Below are 17,531 nucleotides of genomic sequence, written 5' to 3' on the forward strand. Positions count from 1 at the left end.
ATCATAAATTCAGCTTACTTAGTCAGGTTTTAGTAATTATAGTTTAAACTAAATAAGAGTAAACTTTACATTAAGCTTATTCAACTATAAACATTCTCTATTTAAAAGAGCATTTGAAATAACTGTTATGTTAGTCACACACATGCATATGATCATGCATAATGGCTACAACCTGCCATTATGGTATTGAACTTGCCTAAGCCTAAATGGACCATCATCAAACCAAGAGTTATTAGCCAACAAAGAAAACATAGATTGACCTAGATATGAACACGGTCACCGAAGTCTCTGAAATGTCCGTTCAAAATGTTGAGCCTACGCTAGCAAAACAATGGCACCTGCACCGTACTGCGGACTGCAAAGTAGCTCTCGTGCGTCTCATCTCAGAAGAAGCGCTGAGGAAGGCGATGCGATGGCGATGACTTGCCGCTTGCTTCTCCACACGCCTTGGGTCTTGACATCGAGTTTTCACTGTAGCTCCCACAGTAACACGAGGAAACGGAGTTTTCTTTTAAACTACAGGGCGTTCTTTATTCAGCTTCGTCCCGTGAAAACTGACAATAACAAACAACAAATAAATTTATATGAATCATATTAGACAAAACAAAGTTAATATTAACAATTTAGAAGACGACTATGTAACTCTACAATATTGAGAGACATAAGCTTACCTCGCTGGCAGCTTGTTACCAAAAGGAGCTAGGTTCGTTGCACACAAAGGTTCATCACTCTTCATAACATTTCTTCAAGAACAATATTCCACAACCGGGGTCCATTCAAACGTTAAATGACCCGCGTTACATTCTTCTCTTGCAATATTCATCAAATACATCTCACGCATAAAGCTTAAGCCTTCTTTGGTCCTGGTAGGCGAAAACTGGATTACCGCTGTTTTTCAAGATATCCCTTTCCTGTACGTCCCTGAATTATGTCCCCCAGGAAGTAGAATAGAAGATTCCACCCCAATACAACACAAAAATATACTGCGCACCATGAAAACCATGCTCACCATAAACAAATGAAATAACCATATTAATTTATATATTGGAAATATTATTCATGCCATTTAGGTAACTGATGACAGTTATAATGGCTTCTTCCACTCACTCTCCCTCTGCCTCTCCCTCTCCCGTCTTCTGTAAGGTGTGTGAAATGTTTAGCTATTCCTCTGCCTCCTTTAGTGAGAGTGAGATGTGTAGAAAGTGTAGCTTATTCATAGCCTTGGAGGCGAGGCTAACTGAGTTAGAGGCCGGCCGGCTTCGTACTGTAGATCATAGTCCATTAGTCCCGACAGCTAGCCAGCAGCAGTTAGCCTGTGCGGACCGGCCTACTTTACCTACTTTAGCTGATGTCAGCCGCCCCCCGGCAGCCCCCGAGCAGCCGGGAAGTCAGGGAGGTTGGGTGGCGGTTCGAAAGAAGCGTAGTCCAAAACAAAGGCCCGTGGTTCACCACCAACCGCTTCATGTGTCTAACCGCTTTTCCCCACTCAGCGACACACCCGCTGAGAAACCGACCCTGGTTATTGGCGATTCTGTTTTGCGATATGTGAAGCCGACACCAGCGACCATAGTCAAATGCATCCCGGGGGCCAGAGCGGGCGACATAGAGGGCAATTTAAAGCTGCTGGCGAGAGATAAGAGTAAATATGGTAAGATTATAATTCACGTCGGCGCTAATGACACTCGGCTACGCCAGTCGGAGGTCACCAAAGTCAATATTGAGTCGGTGTGTAATTTGGCAAAAACCATGTCGGACTCCGTAGCATTCTCTGGTCCCCTCCCGAATCTGACCAGTGATGATATGTTTAGCCGCATGTCATCGCTCCGTCGCTGGCTGTCACGGTGGTGTCCAGAAAACAACGTGGCCTTTATAGATAACTGGGAGACTTTCTGGGGAAAACCTGGCCTCATTAGCAGAGACGGAATTCATCCCACTTGGGGTGGTGCGGCTCTTATTTCTACCAATATGGCCAAGTTTATTAGACAACCAACACCCTGACAACCCAGGGTCGAGGCCAGGAAGTAGAGTCGCTGTCTTACACACTTCTCTGCTGCTTCTGTAGGACTGCCGCCCTCCGTTAAAATTAGAATAAATAAAAATATAAATGCACACAGTAATACTAAGTTTAACAATCCCATAGAAATAGTGTCAGTGCCTCGTCCTCCCATAGTCCAACCAGCACAAAATTTAAGAAGTGTTAATCATAATAACCTCATAAAAATACAAACTAGCAAATATTTAGAGCCAAAAAATAGGACAGTCAGATGTGGATTATTAAATATACGATCCCTCCACTCTAAATCCCTCCTAGTCAGTGATCTAATTATTGATCATCAGTCTGATATATTCTGCCTCACTGAGACTCGGTTACGGGACGAAGAATATGTTAGTCTAAATGAATCAACTCCATCTGGTTATATTAACTATCATGTTCCTCGAGGCACAGGGCGAGGAGGAGGAGTGGCAGCAATCTACCATTCCAGTCTTCAGATTAACCCCAAACCTGCCCAAAATGCAGGGCTACTTGTGGTTCCTAGAGTCCTCAAAAGTAGATTGGGAACCAGAGCCTTTAGTTATCAAGCTCCTCTACTATGGAACCATCTTCCGGTTTCGGTCCGGGAGGCGGACACCCTCTCTATATTTAAGAGTAGACTAAAAACTTTCCTCTTTGATAAAGCTTATAGTTAGGGCTGGCCTAGGCCGGCCCCTAGTTATGCTGCTATAGGCTTAGACTGCCGGGGGCCCTCCCATGACGCACTGAGCCCTATCTTCCTCTCCCTCTCCTTCTGCACACATTCATGTCCCATTAATATTACTAACTCAACTCCTTCGCTGGAGTCCCTGTGCTTTCTTGTCCCGCAGATTCCTAGCGATCATGACTGGACCTCCTGCTGCGGTCCAGCTGTCGTCCTGCCCAAAACCTACTGCAATTACTACTGTTTAGTCATAATCTGATTTAAATCTGTTACGACTCAGTACAGCTACTACCATTATTGTTACTACCATTGTTATCAAAATCACCATAATACCTTCTGTATACTTCATTGTCATTATCATTATCTACATTTCGATATGCATCTCTGCTTGTGTGCTCCTTCTCTCACACCCCACCCCCTCTGCCTCTCTCCCTTGCTCTCTCTGTCGCTCTCCTGCTCTCTCTCTCTCTCTCTCTCAACCCAACCGGTCAAGGCAGATGGCCGCCCATCTTGAGCCGGGGTCTGCTCCGAGGTTTCTGCCTTCTAAAAGGCAGTTTTTCCTCGCCACTGTCGCCAAGTGCTTGCTCAAGGGGGAATGTTGGGCTCTCTCTATTTTACAATTTAATTAAAGAGTTTGGTCTAGACCTGCTCTAATTGGAAAGTGTCATGAGATAACTTTTGTTGTGAATTGGCGCTATATAAATAAACTGAATTGAATTGAATTGAATTGAATTGATTTACAATCCCTCCATTTATCCAAGCTTTTATGTGACATTTGAAACACTATTACACGTGTTATACAGAGAGGGTGAGTGGCACAGTGCCCAATTGAGGACCCGATCAAGAAGCTTCTACACGGAGTCTACTACTATGTGCGCTTGACCGTTGAGGGTTATCCCAGTCTATTCACTCGTTTTAACTCACCAACATCTGCAACACCTTAACTGAAGTATCCCTATTGTGCTAATCCCTCCTTTTATCCAAGCTTTTATGTGACATTTGGTAATGGGTTGATGACATCTTCAGACACATGAACCCGCTGATCTTTGAGAATCTGACTAACCATCTCCATCACAAGGTTTTGTGAATGCAGCTTAAGAAAAAAGTTTTGTGTTTAGATTTCTGAGAAAAGGACAGGAGGATTCAAAAAATGTGTTTTAACAATTGTGAAAACCTGTAAGATGGCACAGTTTTTCCCACTGTTGTGAGAGTTTTTCCCTCTGATGATAACACAGAGGTGAATGTGTACTGAAAAATTCTGAACTGAACTCAGCAGAATTTGCATCCCATTTATAATGGGCAGAATGCCTTTGATGTTTTGATCCTCTGAAGATATCATCACATCAAAGCCAAATCATGTCAAACTGACAATTCAGTAAACCCCGCCCCCAGAACACTGACTGTCCAATAGTAGCTTGGCAACTGTAACTAAGCATAACCAAGTGAGCAAACACGCAGACATTGGTAGATTATGATTAGCCGGTGTTACATTACCATTCAGTGAGCATAGCTAACCTAATGATATCACTCCTTTTCTCTGTTGACAATTTCTCTTTATATGAGAATTTGTCTCTCACTAATTGTTTATATATTTCTGATGATGAACAAGTGATGAATGACAAACAGCAAATCCCTTTTATGTGACATTTGAAACACTATTACACGTGTTATACAGAGAGGGTGAGTGGCACAGTGCCCAAGTGAGGACCCGATCAAGAAGCTTCTACACGGAGTCTATTACTCTGTGCGCTTGACCGTTGAGGGTTATCCCAGTCTACTCACTCGTTTTAACTCACCAACATCCGCAACACCTTGACTGAAGTATCCTTTTTATGCTGTTCCAAACCCTGCGTCTACACAACCACTTGAGATCTGTGTGAGTGCATTAATTCTCCAACACCCTATATTGTCCGATACACTGACACATGCACAGTGAAAATATCAATGGAGTAGGAAACCACCTCACATCTTCATGAAAAATAACAAACTTATCCCTGTGTTCTCATGAACAACTTTATCTCTATAGATCAACATAAAAATCAAATAAAACTCTTACCTCATAAACATGTTGAAATTGCTCAGAGTGGGTGGAGCGCATTCACAACTTCTGTTCTGGCCATGCCTGTTATTCAATGTTCTTTAGTGACTCCTGCTGGTTATTTACCATAGTGCAGTGTTACTGGGTTCTCTAGTGACTCCTGTTGGTCATTTATTGTAGTATAGTGTTTGAGCACTGATTTGTATTTCCTGTGTAACAGGAAGTTAGTTCAAGCAAACTACAAATGGCCTGTGTGCTCTAGTGAAGCTGATGTGTGTTCATCTGTTGCCATCCTTCATTCATAGCCCTTGAGAAGGCATCACCTGTAAGTACATGCATTGTGAAACGATGTATCTTTGATATAAGCACATTTTCTTGACCACTTTTTGTTATGATGTCGGTGAATTTAGTGAATCACTTGGGGTAGCCTTTTTTGGTTTATGTATACTAACAGATCAGTTCATTAATGCTCCATTAATTCTGTAACACTGATTTTGCTTAATACTTACCTGCTGGTCATGCTTATGTTATGTGATATGGTGTAAGTGAAGTTACAAACCAATACTGAACCAATATTGTTGTTTATGTATTTTTCAGTTTCACACTTTTCATACAAGTAAAGCATCTCAACATCACTTCATGGTCCTGAGAGTTACTGTATGGATGTGTTTAACTTGCTGGATAACTGAAGGGGGAAAATTCAGTGAGGCCAGTAAAGTGAAAAGGTGTCCGCAACCAAGTGCTATCTCTCAGATGCTGGATCTACACTGCATTGTCATATACGGCACCCAGGCCACCACGACAGCTGCATAGATCCACGGCAAGTAGAGCACACACCTCCACTACAGCGGTGAGTTGCTACGTCACCAAGATGGAAAATGACACAGCTGAAGCTCAGTCTGTTTCCTCCAAGTCATCCACCGTGTCAAGGGCCAGCATGGCAGCAGCTAAAGCTCGGGCTAAAGCTGAAGCCGCTCAAGCCAGAGCTGCATTTGCAAAGAAAGAGATTGAAATAAGGATAGAAAAAGCCCGCCTAGAAGCCACATTGGTTGCTCTTGAGAAAGAAGGTGAAGCAGAAGCTGCCAGGGCTGAAGCAGCTGTAATGGAGGCAGCAGTAGCGAATTTGGAGCCAGCAGAAATAGAACCAAAAGAGCAGCTGTTACCAACACAAAGAACGTACCGAACAGTATGTAAGTCAGCATGCTGAGACAAGCACCCATGAACAGCTATATGAAGAAAAAGAAGAGGGCCACTTTTTACAAACACACTCTCAACCCCAAGCATCACGGGATGAGTTAGGAGAGAAATCTCCAGGGCCGGAGTATCGTGTTCTGTCCAGCTACCCAGAAGACATCACCCCTCGAATAAAGAGAGAACAGATTCCAACTCCCAAGACCCACTTGCAACATCGCCTCTCCAATAAGACCAACAACCCAAATTACTCTGATCATTATAATAACAACAAGCCCTCTACATCACACTACTTCAGTGACAATGATGCCTCATTTGATCTTGCCAAATATTTGGCGCGAAGCCAGCTGGTGTCATCAGGGCTCATAAGGTTTGATGATCGGCCTGAGAATTATTTGGCTTGGAAATCGTCATTTCTTAATACCATCAAAGGCTTAGATCTCACACCTGGAGAAGAATTAGATCTGCTAATCAAATGGCTAGGAAGAGAATCAGCAGAACATGCACGCCGTATAAAGTCAGTGAATGTAAGAAATCTGTCTGCTGGACTGGACCTGATATGGGAGAGGTTAGAGGAGACTTATGGGTCACCAGAGGCTATAGAAAATGCCCTTTTTACAAGGATAGAAAACTTTCCCAAAATAACAGCCAAAGACAACCAAAGGCTCCGTGAATTAGGTGACCTGCTGACTGAACTCGAAGCTGCAAAACAAGATGGCTACCTTCCGGGCCTTTCCTATCTCGACACTGCAAGGGGTGTAAACCTCATTGTGGAGAAGCTGCCGTATGCACTCCAGGAAAAGTGGATGATGAAGGGCTCTCACTATAAAAGGGAATGTCAGGTCGCTTTTCCTCCCTTCTCTTTTTTTGTAGAGTTTGTGCGCACAGAAGCCCAGGCACGTAATGACCCCAGTTTTAATCTCACATCATCCTTCACGACTCCAAATAGAAAAAACAGGTTTGAGAGTCAAGGTAATCTACGTAGGCCAGTCTCTGTTCATAAAACAAATGTCTCATCCTCTTCCAGTTCCCCTCTTGCCAACCGCCAGAGTCAAAATACTGAAGATCCAGATAGACAATGCCCAATACATCGCAAACCCCACCCACTAAAGAAATGTAGGGGTTTCAGAGAAATGCCCCTGGAAAACAGGAAGAAGATTCTGACAGAGCATTCTATCTGCTATAAGTGTTGTGCATCCACAAGGCACGTAGCGAGGAACTGCGAGGCGACTATTAAATGCACTGAATGTGACAGTGAGAGACATCAAGCTGCTCTCCATCCAGGCCCAGCTCCATGGCTCACCAAGCCATCTCCTCCTCCATCACAGCATGGCGGGGAGGAGCAAGACCCTACCGACCTAGATATCACATCAAAATGCACAGAAGTGTGCGGGAAGGGTTTCAGTGAGAAATCGTGTTCCAAAATATGCCTTGTGAATGTGTATCCAACTGGCAGACGCCACGAGAGCCGAAAAATGTATGCCATACTAGATGACCAGAGTAACAGGTCATTGGCACAGTCTGAGTTTTTCGACACATTTGGCATAGAAGGTACATCATCCCCATACACATTGAGAACATGCTCTGGACAAGCTGAAACCACAGGAAGGAGAGCAACTGGCTTTATTATAGAGTCTGCGGATGGTGAGACAATCCTTCCGCTGCCCACCTTAATAGAGTGCAATATGGTTCCAAACAATAGAGATGAAATACCTACCCCTGCAGCTGCTCACAACCACCACCATCTCAAAGCAATAGCTCATGAAATACCGCCACTAGACCCTAATGCTGAGATCTTGTTGCTATTGGGGAGAGACATATTGAGCGTGCATAAAGTCCGCAAGCAATGCAATGGCCCCAACGATGCCCCTTATGCCCAAAAGCTAGATCTGGGCTGGGTAATAATCGGAGATGTGTGCCTTGGCAGAGCACACAGGTCGACAGAGGTAAACAGTATGAAGACATTCGTCTTAGAGAATGGCAGGCCAAGCCATTTCAGTCCATGTGAGAACCGCTTGAAAGTCAAGGAGAAGTTTTCCTCAAATCAGCACCAACTCTTTGCCCACTTCTCAGGGAGAAGTCACTTACACGGCACAAGAGATGAGACTTTGGGCCAGTCAGTTTTTTGTCAAACTAAAGATGACAATAAACTTGCACCATCAGTGGAAGACCTGTCTTTCCTCAGCATGATGGAGAAGGAGTTCTTCAAGGATTCCACAAACAGCTGGGTTGCACCACTGCCCTTTCGCAACCCACGAAGACGACTGCCCAATAACAGGGAGTATGCCATGAGCCGCTTTAAGTCACTACGCCGCACCCTAGATAAGCGCCCAGAGATGAAGTCTCACTTCACTGAGTTCATGCAAAAGATATTCCATAACCATCATGCAGAGTTGGCACCACCTCTGCAGGAAGGCAAAGAGTGCTGGTATCTGCCCTCATTCGGCATATATCATCCCCAGAAGCCCGGGCAGATTCGTGTTGTCTTTGACTCCAGTGCCCAGTACGATGGGGTCTCCCTAAATGATGTGCTGCTCTCTGGACCCGATCTGAACAACAGCCTGTTAGGTGTCCTTATGAGGTTCAGAAAGGATCCTGTAGCCATCACAGCAGACATCCAGCAAATGTTTCACTGCTTTCTGGTACGCGAAGACTGCAGGGATTTTCTACGTTTCCTTTGGCATCGTGACAATGACCTGAGCAAAGAGGTCATTGATTTCAGAATGAGGGTGCATGTCTTTGGAAACAGCCCATCGCCAGCTGTGGCCACTTATGGGCTCAGAGGCGCTGCACGTGAAGAGGAGAGGGAGTATGATAATGAGGTCCGACAGTTTGTGGAAAGAGATTTTTATGTGGACGATGCCTTGAAATCATTCCCCACAGAGGAGGAAGCAGTCACAGTCCTCCAACAAGCACAAAAGATGTTAACAGTCTCAAACCTCAGGCTCCACAAGGTAGCCTCCAACAGAGCTAAAGTGATGGATGCCTTTCCAGTTGAGGACCGAGCCAAGGACATTCAAAATCTTGACCTGGCTGTAGATGAATTGCCTGATCAACGCAGTCTTGGGGTGAGATGGTACATCATGTCAGACTCATTCACATTTCACGTTCCTGAAACTGAGAAACCGTACACACGTAGAGGTGTGCTTTTCACGTCTCTTTGACCCCTTGGGCTTCCTGGCACCGGTAACTACCCAGGGACGACTGCTCCTCAGAGAGCTCTCAACACAAGCCAGTGAATGGGACCTGCCCCTTCCTGAGAGTATGTGTGGCGAGTGGATGAAGTGGCGAGACTCACTCCAAGAGCTAAAAGAGTTGCATGTTCCACGCACATACTCAACCATGGCCCCCTCCAAAGCTCTACATACTGAGTTGTGTGTGTTCTCGGACGCTTCTGTTAAAGCCATTTCAGCTGTTGCTTATCTCAAGGTCACTGATCACAATGGGCACACTGAAGTAGGTTTCGTACTCGGCAAGGCAAGACTGGCCCCACAGTCAGAACTCACAATTCCCAGGTTGGAACTATGTGCTGCTGTTTTAGCTGTTGAGATCGCTGAGATCATTGTTGAAGAGATAGACCTGAAACTCGACTCAGTTAGGTTCTACACCGACAGCAAGGTTGTGTTGGGCTATATCCACAATCAGTCAAAACGCTTCTATGTCTTTGTGAGTAATAGAGTACAGCGCATTAGGAAGTCCACTCAACCCCAGCAATGGCATTATGTACCAACGGAACAGAATCCTGCTGACCATGGCTCACGATCTGTCCCAGCCTCCAAGCTCCACAGCACCACATGGCTAACTGGACCTTCTTTCCTCCATCGTCCTCCCAAACAGCTCCTAGATGGGCCAGAGGCATTTGAATTGATTGACCCTGACAGTGACATGGAGATTCGCCCAGAGGTGAAGGCCCTTTCCACCATCGTCTCTGAGAGCTACTTAGGCACAAAGCGACTGGAGCGCTTCTCCAACTGGAAAGTTCTCATTAAGGCAGTGGCTCATCTGCATCACATTGCTCACTGCTTCACCCAGCCAGCAGGTGTTGGTAACTGTGTCGGATGGCACATCTGTAGCAAAGGTGCATCCAAGGATGTCCTAGAGAGAGCTGAAAACATCATTTTCAGAGATATGCAACACGATGCATATTCAGAGGAGTTAAAGTGCATTACTGCAAAACGTGATCTCCCATCACACAGTTCACTTCTGAAGCTTAAACCGAGTATTGACAGCAGTGGTCTACTCCGAGTTGGTGGGCGCATCAATCAGACAGGGTTTGAGGTGCGAGAAACAAACCCTCTCATAATCCCAGGAAGCCACCATGTCACAACTCTTCTCATAAGGCATCACCATGAAAGAGTGCAGCATCAGGGAAGGCACTTTACGGAAGGAGCTATAAGGGAAAGCGGGTTGTGGATAGTTGGTGGTAAACGACGCATTAGCAGCATAATTCGAAAGTGTGTTATGTGCCGGAAGCTCAGAGGTAAGGTTGAGGAGCAGCAAATGGCAGATCTGCCAGCAGAGAGACTGCAAATTGATCCTCCCTTCTCCTATGTTGGCCTAGATGTATTTGGCCCATGGGAAGTGACCACAAGACGCACAAGAGGTGGACAGGCAAACAGCAAGAGATGGGCAGTGCTGTCCACCTGCATGTGTACAAGGGCAGTACACATTGAGGTCATTGAGGAAATGAGCTCATCAAGTTTCATAAATGCACTTAGAAGGTTCTTTGCAATCCGTGGTCCTGCCAAACAATTACGGTCCGACCGTGGCACCAACTTTATTGGCGCATGTAGGGAGCTGAAGCTGGATACCTCGGAACAGATCAAAGTACAGGGGTACTTAGAAGACCAGAGGTGTACCTGGATCTTCAATCCACCACATTCTTCACATATGGGTGGCACATGGGAGCGCATGATCGGAGTGACGCGGCGTATACTCGATTCAATGCTTCTCCAGTCTGGTAAGGCACGACTCACTCACGTAGTCTTAACCACCCTTATGGCTGAAATTACAGCCATCAATAATGCACGGCCACTCATTCCAGTTTCATCAGACCCAGAACATCCTCACATTCTGACACCATCCATGCTCTTAACTCAAAAGGCAGCCACATTGTTGGCCCCTCAGGGTGATATCAGCGAGGGAGAGATGCTCAAATGTCAGTGGAAACGCGTCCAAAGTTTGGCTGATGTATTCTGGAGTAGGTGGCGGAAGGAGTTCCTTAGTACACTGCAAACCCGTCAGAAATGGCAGCACAAGAGGCCGGACATAAGAGATGGTGATGTTGTTCTTCTCAAAGATAAGCAATCCAGAAGGAACAAGTGGCCAGGGAGTTGTGGTGAAAGCTGTTCCCAGCAGAGATGGACTCATAAGGAAAGCTGAAGTGAAAGTCGTCCATGAAGGAGCGACGAAGGTCTTTTTAAGGCCCATATCAGAACTGGTTTACCTCTTATCATCAGATCAAGCTGTTTAGTTGAATGTAGTAGTGGTATCTTTAAGATACCAGACGGGGAGTGTTCTGGCCATGCCTGTTATTCAATGTTCTTTAGTGACTCCTGCTGGTTATTTACCATAGTGCAGTGTTACTGGGTTCTCTAGTGACTCCTGTTGGTCATTTATTGTAGTATAGTGTTTGAGCACTGATTTGTATTTCCTGTGTAACAGGAAGTTAGTTCAAGCCAACTAAAAATGGCCTGTGTGCTCTAGTGAAGCTGATGTGTGTTCATCTGTTGCCATCCTTCATTCATAGCCCCTGAGAAGGCATCACCTGTAAGTACATGCATTGTGAAACGATGTATCTTTGATATAAGCACATTTTCTTGACCACTTTTTGTTATGATGTCGGTGAATTTAGTGAATCACTTGGGGTAGCCTTTTTTGGTTTATGTATACTAACAGATCAGTTCATTAATGCTCCATTAATTCTGTAACACTGATTTTGCTTAATACTTACCTGCTGGTCATGCTTATGTTATGTGATATGGTGTAAGTGAAGTTGCAAACCAATACTGAACCAATATTGTTGTTTATGTATTTTTCAGTTTCACACTTTTCATACAAGTAAAGCATCTCAACATCACTTCATGGTCCTGAGAGTTACTGTATGGATGTGTTTAACTTGCTGGATAACTGAAGGGGGAAAACTGTACCAAACATCCCTTTCTCCTACATTTTCCTTGTCCAGTCTCCAAACCTTTCTAATCCCTCTTTCATTTCATCTTTTTAAACTTTCTTCTGCCATCTTTCTCTTGTTCCTGCTAACACCGACCCTAGTGAGCCGGATTTACAATCCCTCCATTTATCCAAGCTTTTATGTGACACGTGTTATACAGAGAGGGTGAGTGGCACAGTGCCCAAGTGAGGACCCGATCAAGAAGCTTCTACACGGAGTCTATTACTCTGTGCGCTTGACCGTTGAGGGTTATCCCAGTCTATTCACTCGTTTTAACTCACCAACTTCCGCAACACCTTAACTGAAGTATCCTTTTTGTGCTATTCCAAACCCTGTGTGTACACGACCACTTGAGATCTATGTGATTGTAGGAATTCTACAACACCCTATGCTGTTCGATACACTGACACATGCACAGTGAAAATATCAATGGAATAGGAAATCAAAGAAAACTCTTATCTCATAAACATGTTGAAATTGCTCAGAGTGGGTGGAGCGCATTCACAACTTCCAAACATCCCTTTCTCCTACATTTTCCTTGTCCAGTCTCCAAACCTTTCTAATCCCTCTTTCATTTCATCCTTTGGAACTTTCTTCTGCCATCTTTCTATTGTTCCTGCCAACACGGACCCAAGGGAGCCGGATTTACAGTCCCTCCATTTATCCAAGCTTTTATGTGACATTTGAAACACTATTACACGTGTTATACAGAGAGGGTGAGTGGCACAGTGCCCAATTGAGGACCCGATCAAGAAGCTTCTACACGGAGTCTATTACTCTGTGCGCTTGACCGTTGAGGGTTATCCCAGTCTATTCACTCGTTTTAACTCACCAACATCTGCAACACCTTAACTGAAGTATCCCTATTGTGCAAATCCCTCCAGTTATCCAAGCTTTTATGTGACATTTGGTAATGGGTTGATGACATCTTCAGACACATGAACCCGCTGATCTTTGAGAATCTGACTAACCAGCTCCGTCACAAGGTTTTGTGAATGCAGTTTAAGAAAAAAGTTTTGTGTTTAGATTTCTGAGAAAAGGACAGGAGGATTCAAAAAATGTGTTTTAACAATTGTGAAAACCTGTAAGATGGCACAGTTTTTCCCACTGTTGTGAGAGTTTTTCCCTCTGATGATAACACAGAGGTGAATGTGTTCTGAAAAATTCTGAACTGAACTCAGCAGAATTTGCGTCCCATTTATAATGGGCAGAATGCCTTTGATGTTTTGATCCTCTGAAGATATCATCACATCAAAGCCAAATCATGTCAAACTGACAATTCAGTAAACCCCGCCCCCAGAACACTGACTGTCCAATAGTAGCTTGGCAACTGTAACTAAGCATAACCAAGTGAGCAAACACGCAGACATTGGTAGATTATGATTAGCCGGTGTTACATTACCATTCAGTGAGCATAGCTAACCTAATGATATCACTCCTTTTCTCTGTTGACAATTTCTCTTTATATGAGAATTTGTCTCTCACTTATTGTTAATATATTTCTGATGATGAACAAGTGATGAATGACAAACAGCAAATCCCTTTTATGTGACATTTGAAACACTATTACACGTGTTATACAGAGAGGGTGAGTGGCACAGTGCCCAAGTGAGGACCCGATCAAGAAGCTTCTACACGGAGTCTATTACTCATTGCGCTTGACCGTTGAGGGTTATCCCAGTCTACTCACTCGTTTTAACTCACCAACATCTGCAACACGTGTAATAGTGTTTCAAATGTCACATAAAAGCTTGGATAAATGGAGGGATTGTAAATCCGGCTCACTTGGGTCGGTGTTAGCAGGAACAATAGAAAGATGGTAGAAGAATTTCCAAAGGATGAAATGAAAGAGGGATTAGAAAGGTTTGGAGACTGGACAAGGAAAATGCAGGAGAAAGGGATGTTTGGAAGTTGTGAATGCGCTCCACCCACTCTGAGCAATTTCAACATGTTTATGAGGTAAGAGTTTTCTTTGATTTTTATGTTGATCTGTAGAGATAAAGTTGTTCATGAGAACACAGGGATAAGTTTGTTATTTTTCATGAAGATGTGAGGTGGTTTCCTACTCCATTGATATTTTCACTGTGCATGTGTCAGTGTATCGGACAGCATAGAGTGTTGTAGAATTCCTGCAATCACACAGATCTCAAGTGGTCGTGTACACGCAGGGTTTGGAATAGCACAATAGGGATACTTCAGTTAAGGTGTTGCAGATGTTGGTGAGTTAAAACGAGTGAGTAGACTGGGATAACCCTCAACGGTCAAGCGCAATGAGTAATACACTCCGTGTAGAAGCTTCTTGATCGGGTCCTCACTTGGGCACTGTGCCACTCACCCTCTCTGTATAACACGTGTAATAGTGTTTCAAATGTCACATAAAAGCTTGGATAAATGGAGGGATTGTAAATCCGGCTCACTTGGGTCGGTGTTAGCAGGAACAATAGAAAGATGGCAGAAGAAAGTTCCAAAGGATGAAATGAAAGAGGAATTAGAAAGGTTTGGAGACTGGACAAGGAAAATGCAGGAGAAAGGGATGTTTGAAAGTTGTGAATGCGCTCCACCCACTCTGAGCCCCAATTTTGTGTGTATAACCAAGCAGCTCTGTACCTGCCTCTGCCACAGCGTTGGGTAACGTATTGCGTATTGCGTCACTTCCTGTTCTTGCACTACTCATTCACTTGCTAGCGTAGGTGTTCGGTGGTATTGGTGTACTTCAGTCGACATATTTTGTGTTAGCTTTTACTGTGGTTGGTTCTTACAAATAAGTACACAAGCACTTTAGGAAAAGTTTATTAACCGCACGATCATCTAGATTCTTTCCTTTTCCGATCCCCGTCCTGTTTGTCGTTGAGCTTCGCTTAGTGCTAACATGGCTGTAGCTCCCACAGTAACACGAGGAAACGGAGTTTTCTTTTAAACTACAGGGCGTTCTTTATTCAGCTTCGTCCCGTGAAAACTGACAATAACAAACAACAAATAAATTTATATGAATCATATTAGACAAAACTAAGTTAATATTAACAATTTAGAAGATGACTACGTAACTCTACAATATTGAGAGACATAAGCTTACCTCGCTGGCAGCTTGTTACCAAAAGGAGCTAGGTTCGTTGCACACAAAGGTTCATCACTCTTCATAACATTTCTTCAAGAACAATATTCCACAACCGGGGTCCATTCAAACGTTAAATGACCCGCGTTACATTCTTCTCTTGCAATATTCATCAAATACATCTCACACATAAAGCTTAAGCCTTCTTTGGTCCTGGTAGGCGAAAACTGGATTACCGCTGTTTTTCAAGATATCCCTTTCCTGTACGTCCCTGAATTATGTCCCCCAGGAAGTAGAATAGAAGATTCCACCCCAATACAACACAAAAATATACTGCGCACCATGAAAACCATGCTCACCATAAACAAATGAAATAACCATATTAATTTATATATTGGAAATATTATTCATGCCATTTAGGTAACTGATGACAGTTATACTCCCACCAAAATCTTCTGTGATTTTATTTTCATTTCTTTATTCCTAATGTGAAGCTATATGAACTTGTGATGAACTTATTTATAACCTTTTATTTACTAACTTTAAGATTCAACTACTGCTTATAAGCTTATAATGACAGGATGAAAGTGTAAACTCAGGCCTTCAATCTGCTTCCAGTAGTGTAACAGTCTTCTGGATGCGTTTCTTTGCGTTTCTTTGTTCCTTGGTCCACTTCTGTCGATACTGAAGATTCAAGAGATATTCTCTCTTCCATCGCAACCAGAAACTGTTGGCCAGGAACTAAACACGACGCCATCTTTTACGAAGATAAAGATCCTCTCTAACAAATCGTCCAGGAGGTGGAGCGATTACTGTAGACTTCATGGTCAAAATGTGATTAGGTGTCAGGGGCTCGGGGCAAGAAGCATCACAGAGGTAATCAGTGGTTAAAGGCCTGCTGTTGATCACAGCCATGACTTCATACAAAAATGTCCTAACAGAAGAACAGTCAAGTTGTTTGGATGACTGCTCCAGGATTGATGTTAAGACACTTCTGATGCCAAATGTGACTGAATTAGACAGAAAACATGGTTTGAACTCTGTTTCTCTCAAATTCCAGCTTATTTCACAAGAAGGACTTTAAAACCTATTTTCAGAGAGGAAACATGAGTTTCACCATTTTGACTATGCTTTATTTGATTGCTGTGAAAAATCAAGTTTTTGACTTAGTATTAGTCAAATGTGACTGAATTAGACAGAAAACATGGTTTGGCCTTTTGTTCTCTCAATTTCCAGGTGATCACATAACAAGTATTTTATGGCCTGATTTCAGTAGTTTAAGCATATTGAGTGCAGTTTCCTCACAAGACTGCACTATCAAGGTTTTGGCTCAGCAATAGTCAGATGTGACTGAATTAGACAGAAAACACAGTTTTATGTCTGTTTCTCTCAATTTCCAGCTTATTTCACAAGACACATTTTAAAAGTTGTTTTCAGCGAGGAAACACGAGTTTCCTCACTTTGAGTGCAGTTTTCTAACAGACCTGTGCACAATGAAGTGTTTGGCTTTGTTTCAGGCAAATGTGACTGGATTCGACAGAAAGTATGGTATGACCTCAGTTTCTCTGTTTCTCTGAAAGTCCAGCTGATGAAAGAGAAAGTACTTTTTGGCCTGTGTTCAGTGAGTTAACTTGACTTTCAGCATTTTGAGTGCACTTTCCTCACAAAAGTGTGCACAGTCAAAGTTTTGGCTTAGATGTAGTCGAGTGTGACTGAATTAGACAGACAACATGGCTGGACATCTGTTTCTCTCAAATTCCAGCTGATTTCACAAGAAGCACCATAAACCAGTTTTCAGTGAGGAAACATGAGTTTCACCTTGTTGAGTGCAGTTTTCTCACAGAAGTGTGTACAATCAAGTTTTTGGCAAAGATATTGTCAAATGTGACTGAATTAGACAGAAAACATGGTTTGAACTCTGTTTCTCTCAAATTCCAGCTTATTTCACAAGAGGCACTTTAAAACCTTTTTTCAGTGAGGAAACATGAGTTTCACCATTTTGACTACGCTTTATTTGATTGCTGTGAAAAATCAAGTTTTTGACTTAGTATTAGTCAAATGTGACTGAATTAGACAGAAAACATGGTTTGGCCTTTTGTTCTATGAATTTCCAGGTGATCACATAACAAGTATTTTATGGCCTGATTTCAGTAGTTTAAGCATATTGAGTGCAGTTTCCTCACAAGACTGCACTATCAAGGTTTTGGCTCAGCAATAGTCAGATGTGACTGAATTAGACAGAAAACACAGTTTTATGCCTGTTTCTCTCAATTTCCAGCTTATTTCACAAGACGCATTTTAAAAGTTGTTTTCAGCGAGGAAACACGAGTTTCCTCACTTTGAGTGCAGTTTTGTCTTAGATGTAGTCGAGTGTGACTGAAT

At 43.4% G+C, this 17,531-nt stretch overlaps 1 protein-coding gene and 2 long non-coding RNA genes across 3 annotated transcripts; 1 reads left to right on the forward strand and 2 right to left on the reverse strand.

The window, feature by feature from the left end:
* Window positions 1–79: 79 nt before the first annotated feature.
* Window positions 80–1,078, reverse strand: LOC124066399. The gene is made up of 2 exons (XR_006844592.1): window positions 672–1,078; window positions 80–554 (listed from the first exon to the last, which is right to left on the reverse strand). It is a non-coding gene; the product is annotated as an uncharacterized LOC124066399 (long non-coding RNA).
* Window positions 1,079–8,111: 7,033 nt separating this feature from the next.
* LOC124066300 lies at window positions 8,112–11,057 on the forward strand. The gene is made up of 4 exons (XM_046402565.1): window positions 8,112–8,993; window positions 9,124–10,405; window positions 10,487–10,885; window positions 11,029–11,057. The coding sequence occupies exons 1-4, from the start codon at window positions 8,112–8,114 to the stop codon at window positions 11,055–11,057; spliced, it is 2,592 nt and encodes an 863-aa protein (XP_046258521.1).
* A 3,951-nt stretch (window positions 11,058–15,008) lies between these two features.
* LOC124066397 lies at window positions 15,009–15,311 on the reverse strand. The gene is made up of 2 exons (XR_006844590.1): window positions 15,171–15,311; window positions 15,009–15,053 (listed from the first exon to the last, which is right to left on the reverse strand). It is a non-coding gene; the product is annotated as an uncharacterized LOC124066397 (long non-coding RNA).
* Between the last annotated feature and the right edge of the window lie 2,220 nt (window positions 15,312–17,531).

Source organism: Scatophagus argus, chromosome 10 (assembly GCF_020382885.2).
Source record: "Scatophagus argus isolate fScaArg1 chromosome 10, fScaArg1.pri, whole genome shotgun sequence".
Taxonomy (NCBI): Eukaryota; Metazoa; Chordata; class Actinopteri; family Scatophagidae; genus Scatophagus; species Scatophagus argus.

Coding starts and splice junctions, on each gene's coding strand:
- LOC124066300 (XM_046402565.1), top strand. CDS start 8,112: ATGATGGAGAAGGAGTTCTTCAAGGATTCCACAAACAGCTGGGTTGCA. Junction 8,994..9,123: donor CTGATCAACGCAGTCTTGGG/GTGAGATGGTAC, acceptor GTAACTACCCAG/GGACGACTGCTCCTCAGAGA. Junction 10,406..10,486: donor TATGTGCCGGAAGCTCAGAG/GTAAGGTTGAGG, acceptor ATGTTGGCCTAG/ATGTATTTGGCCCATGGGAA.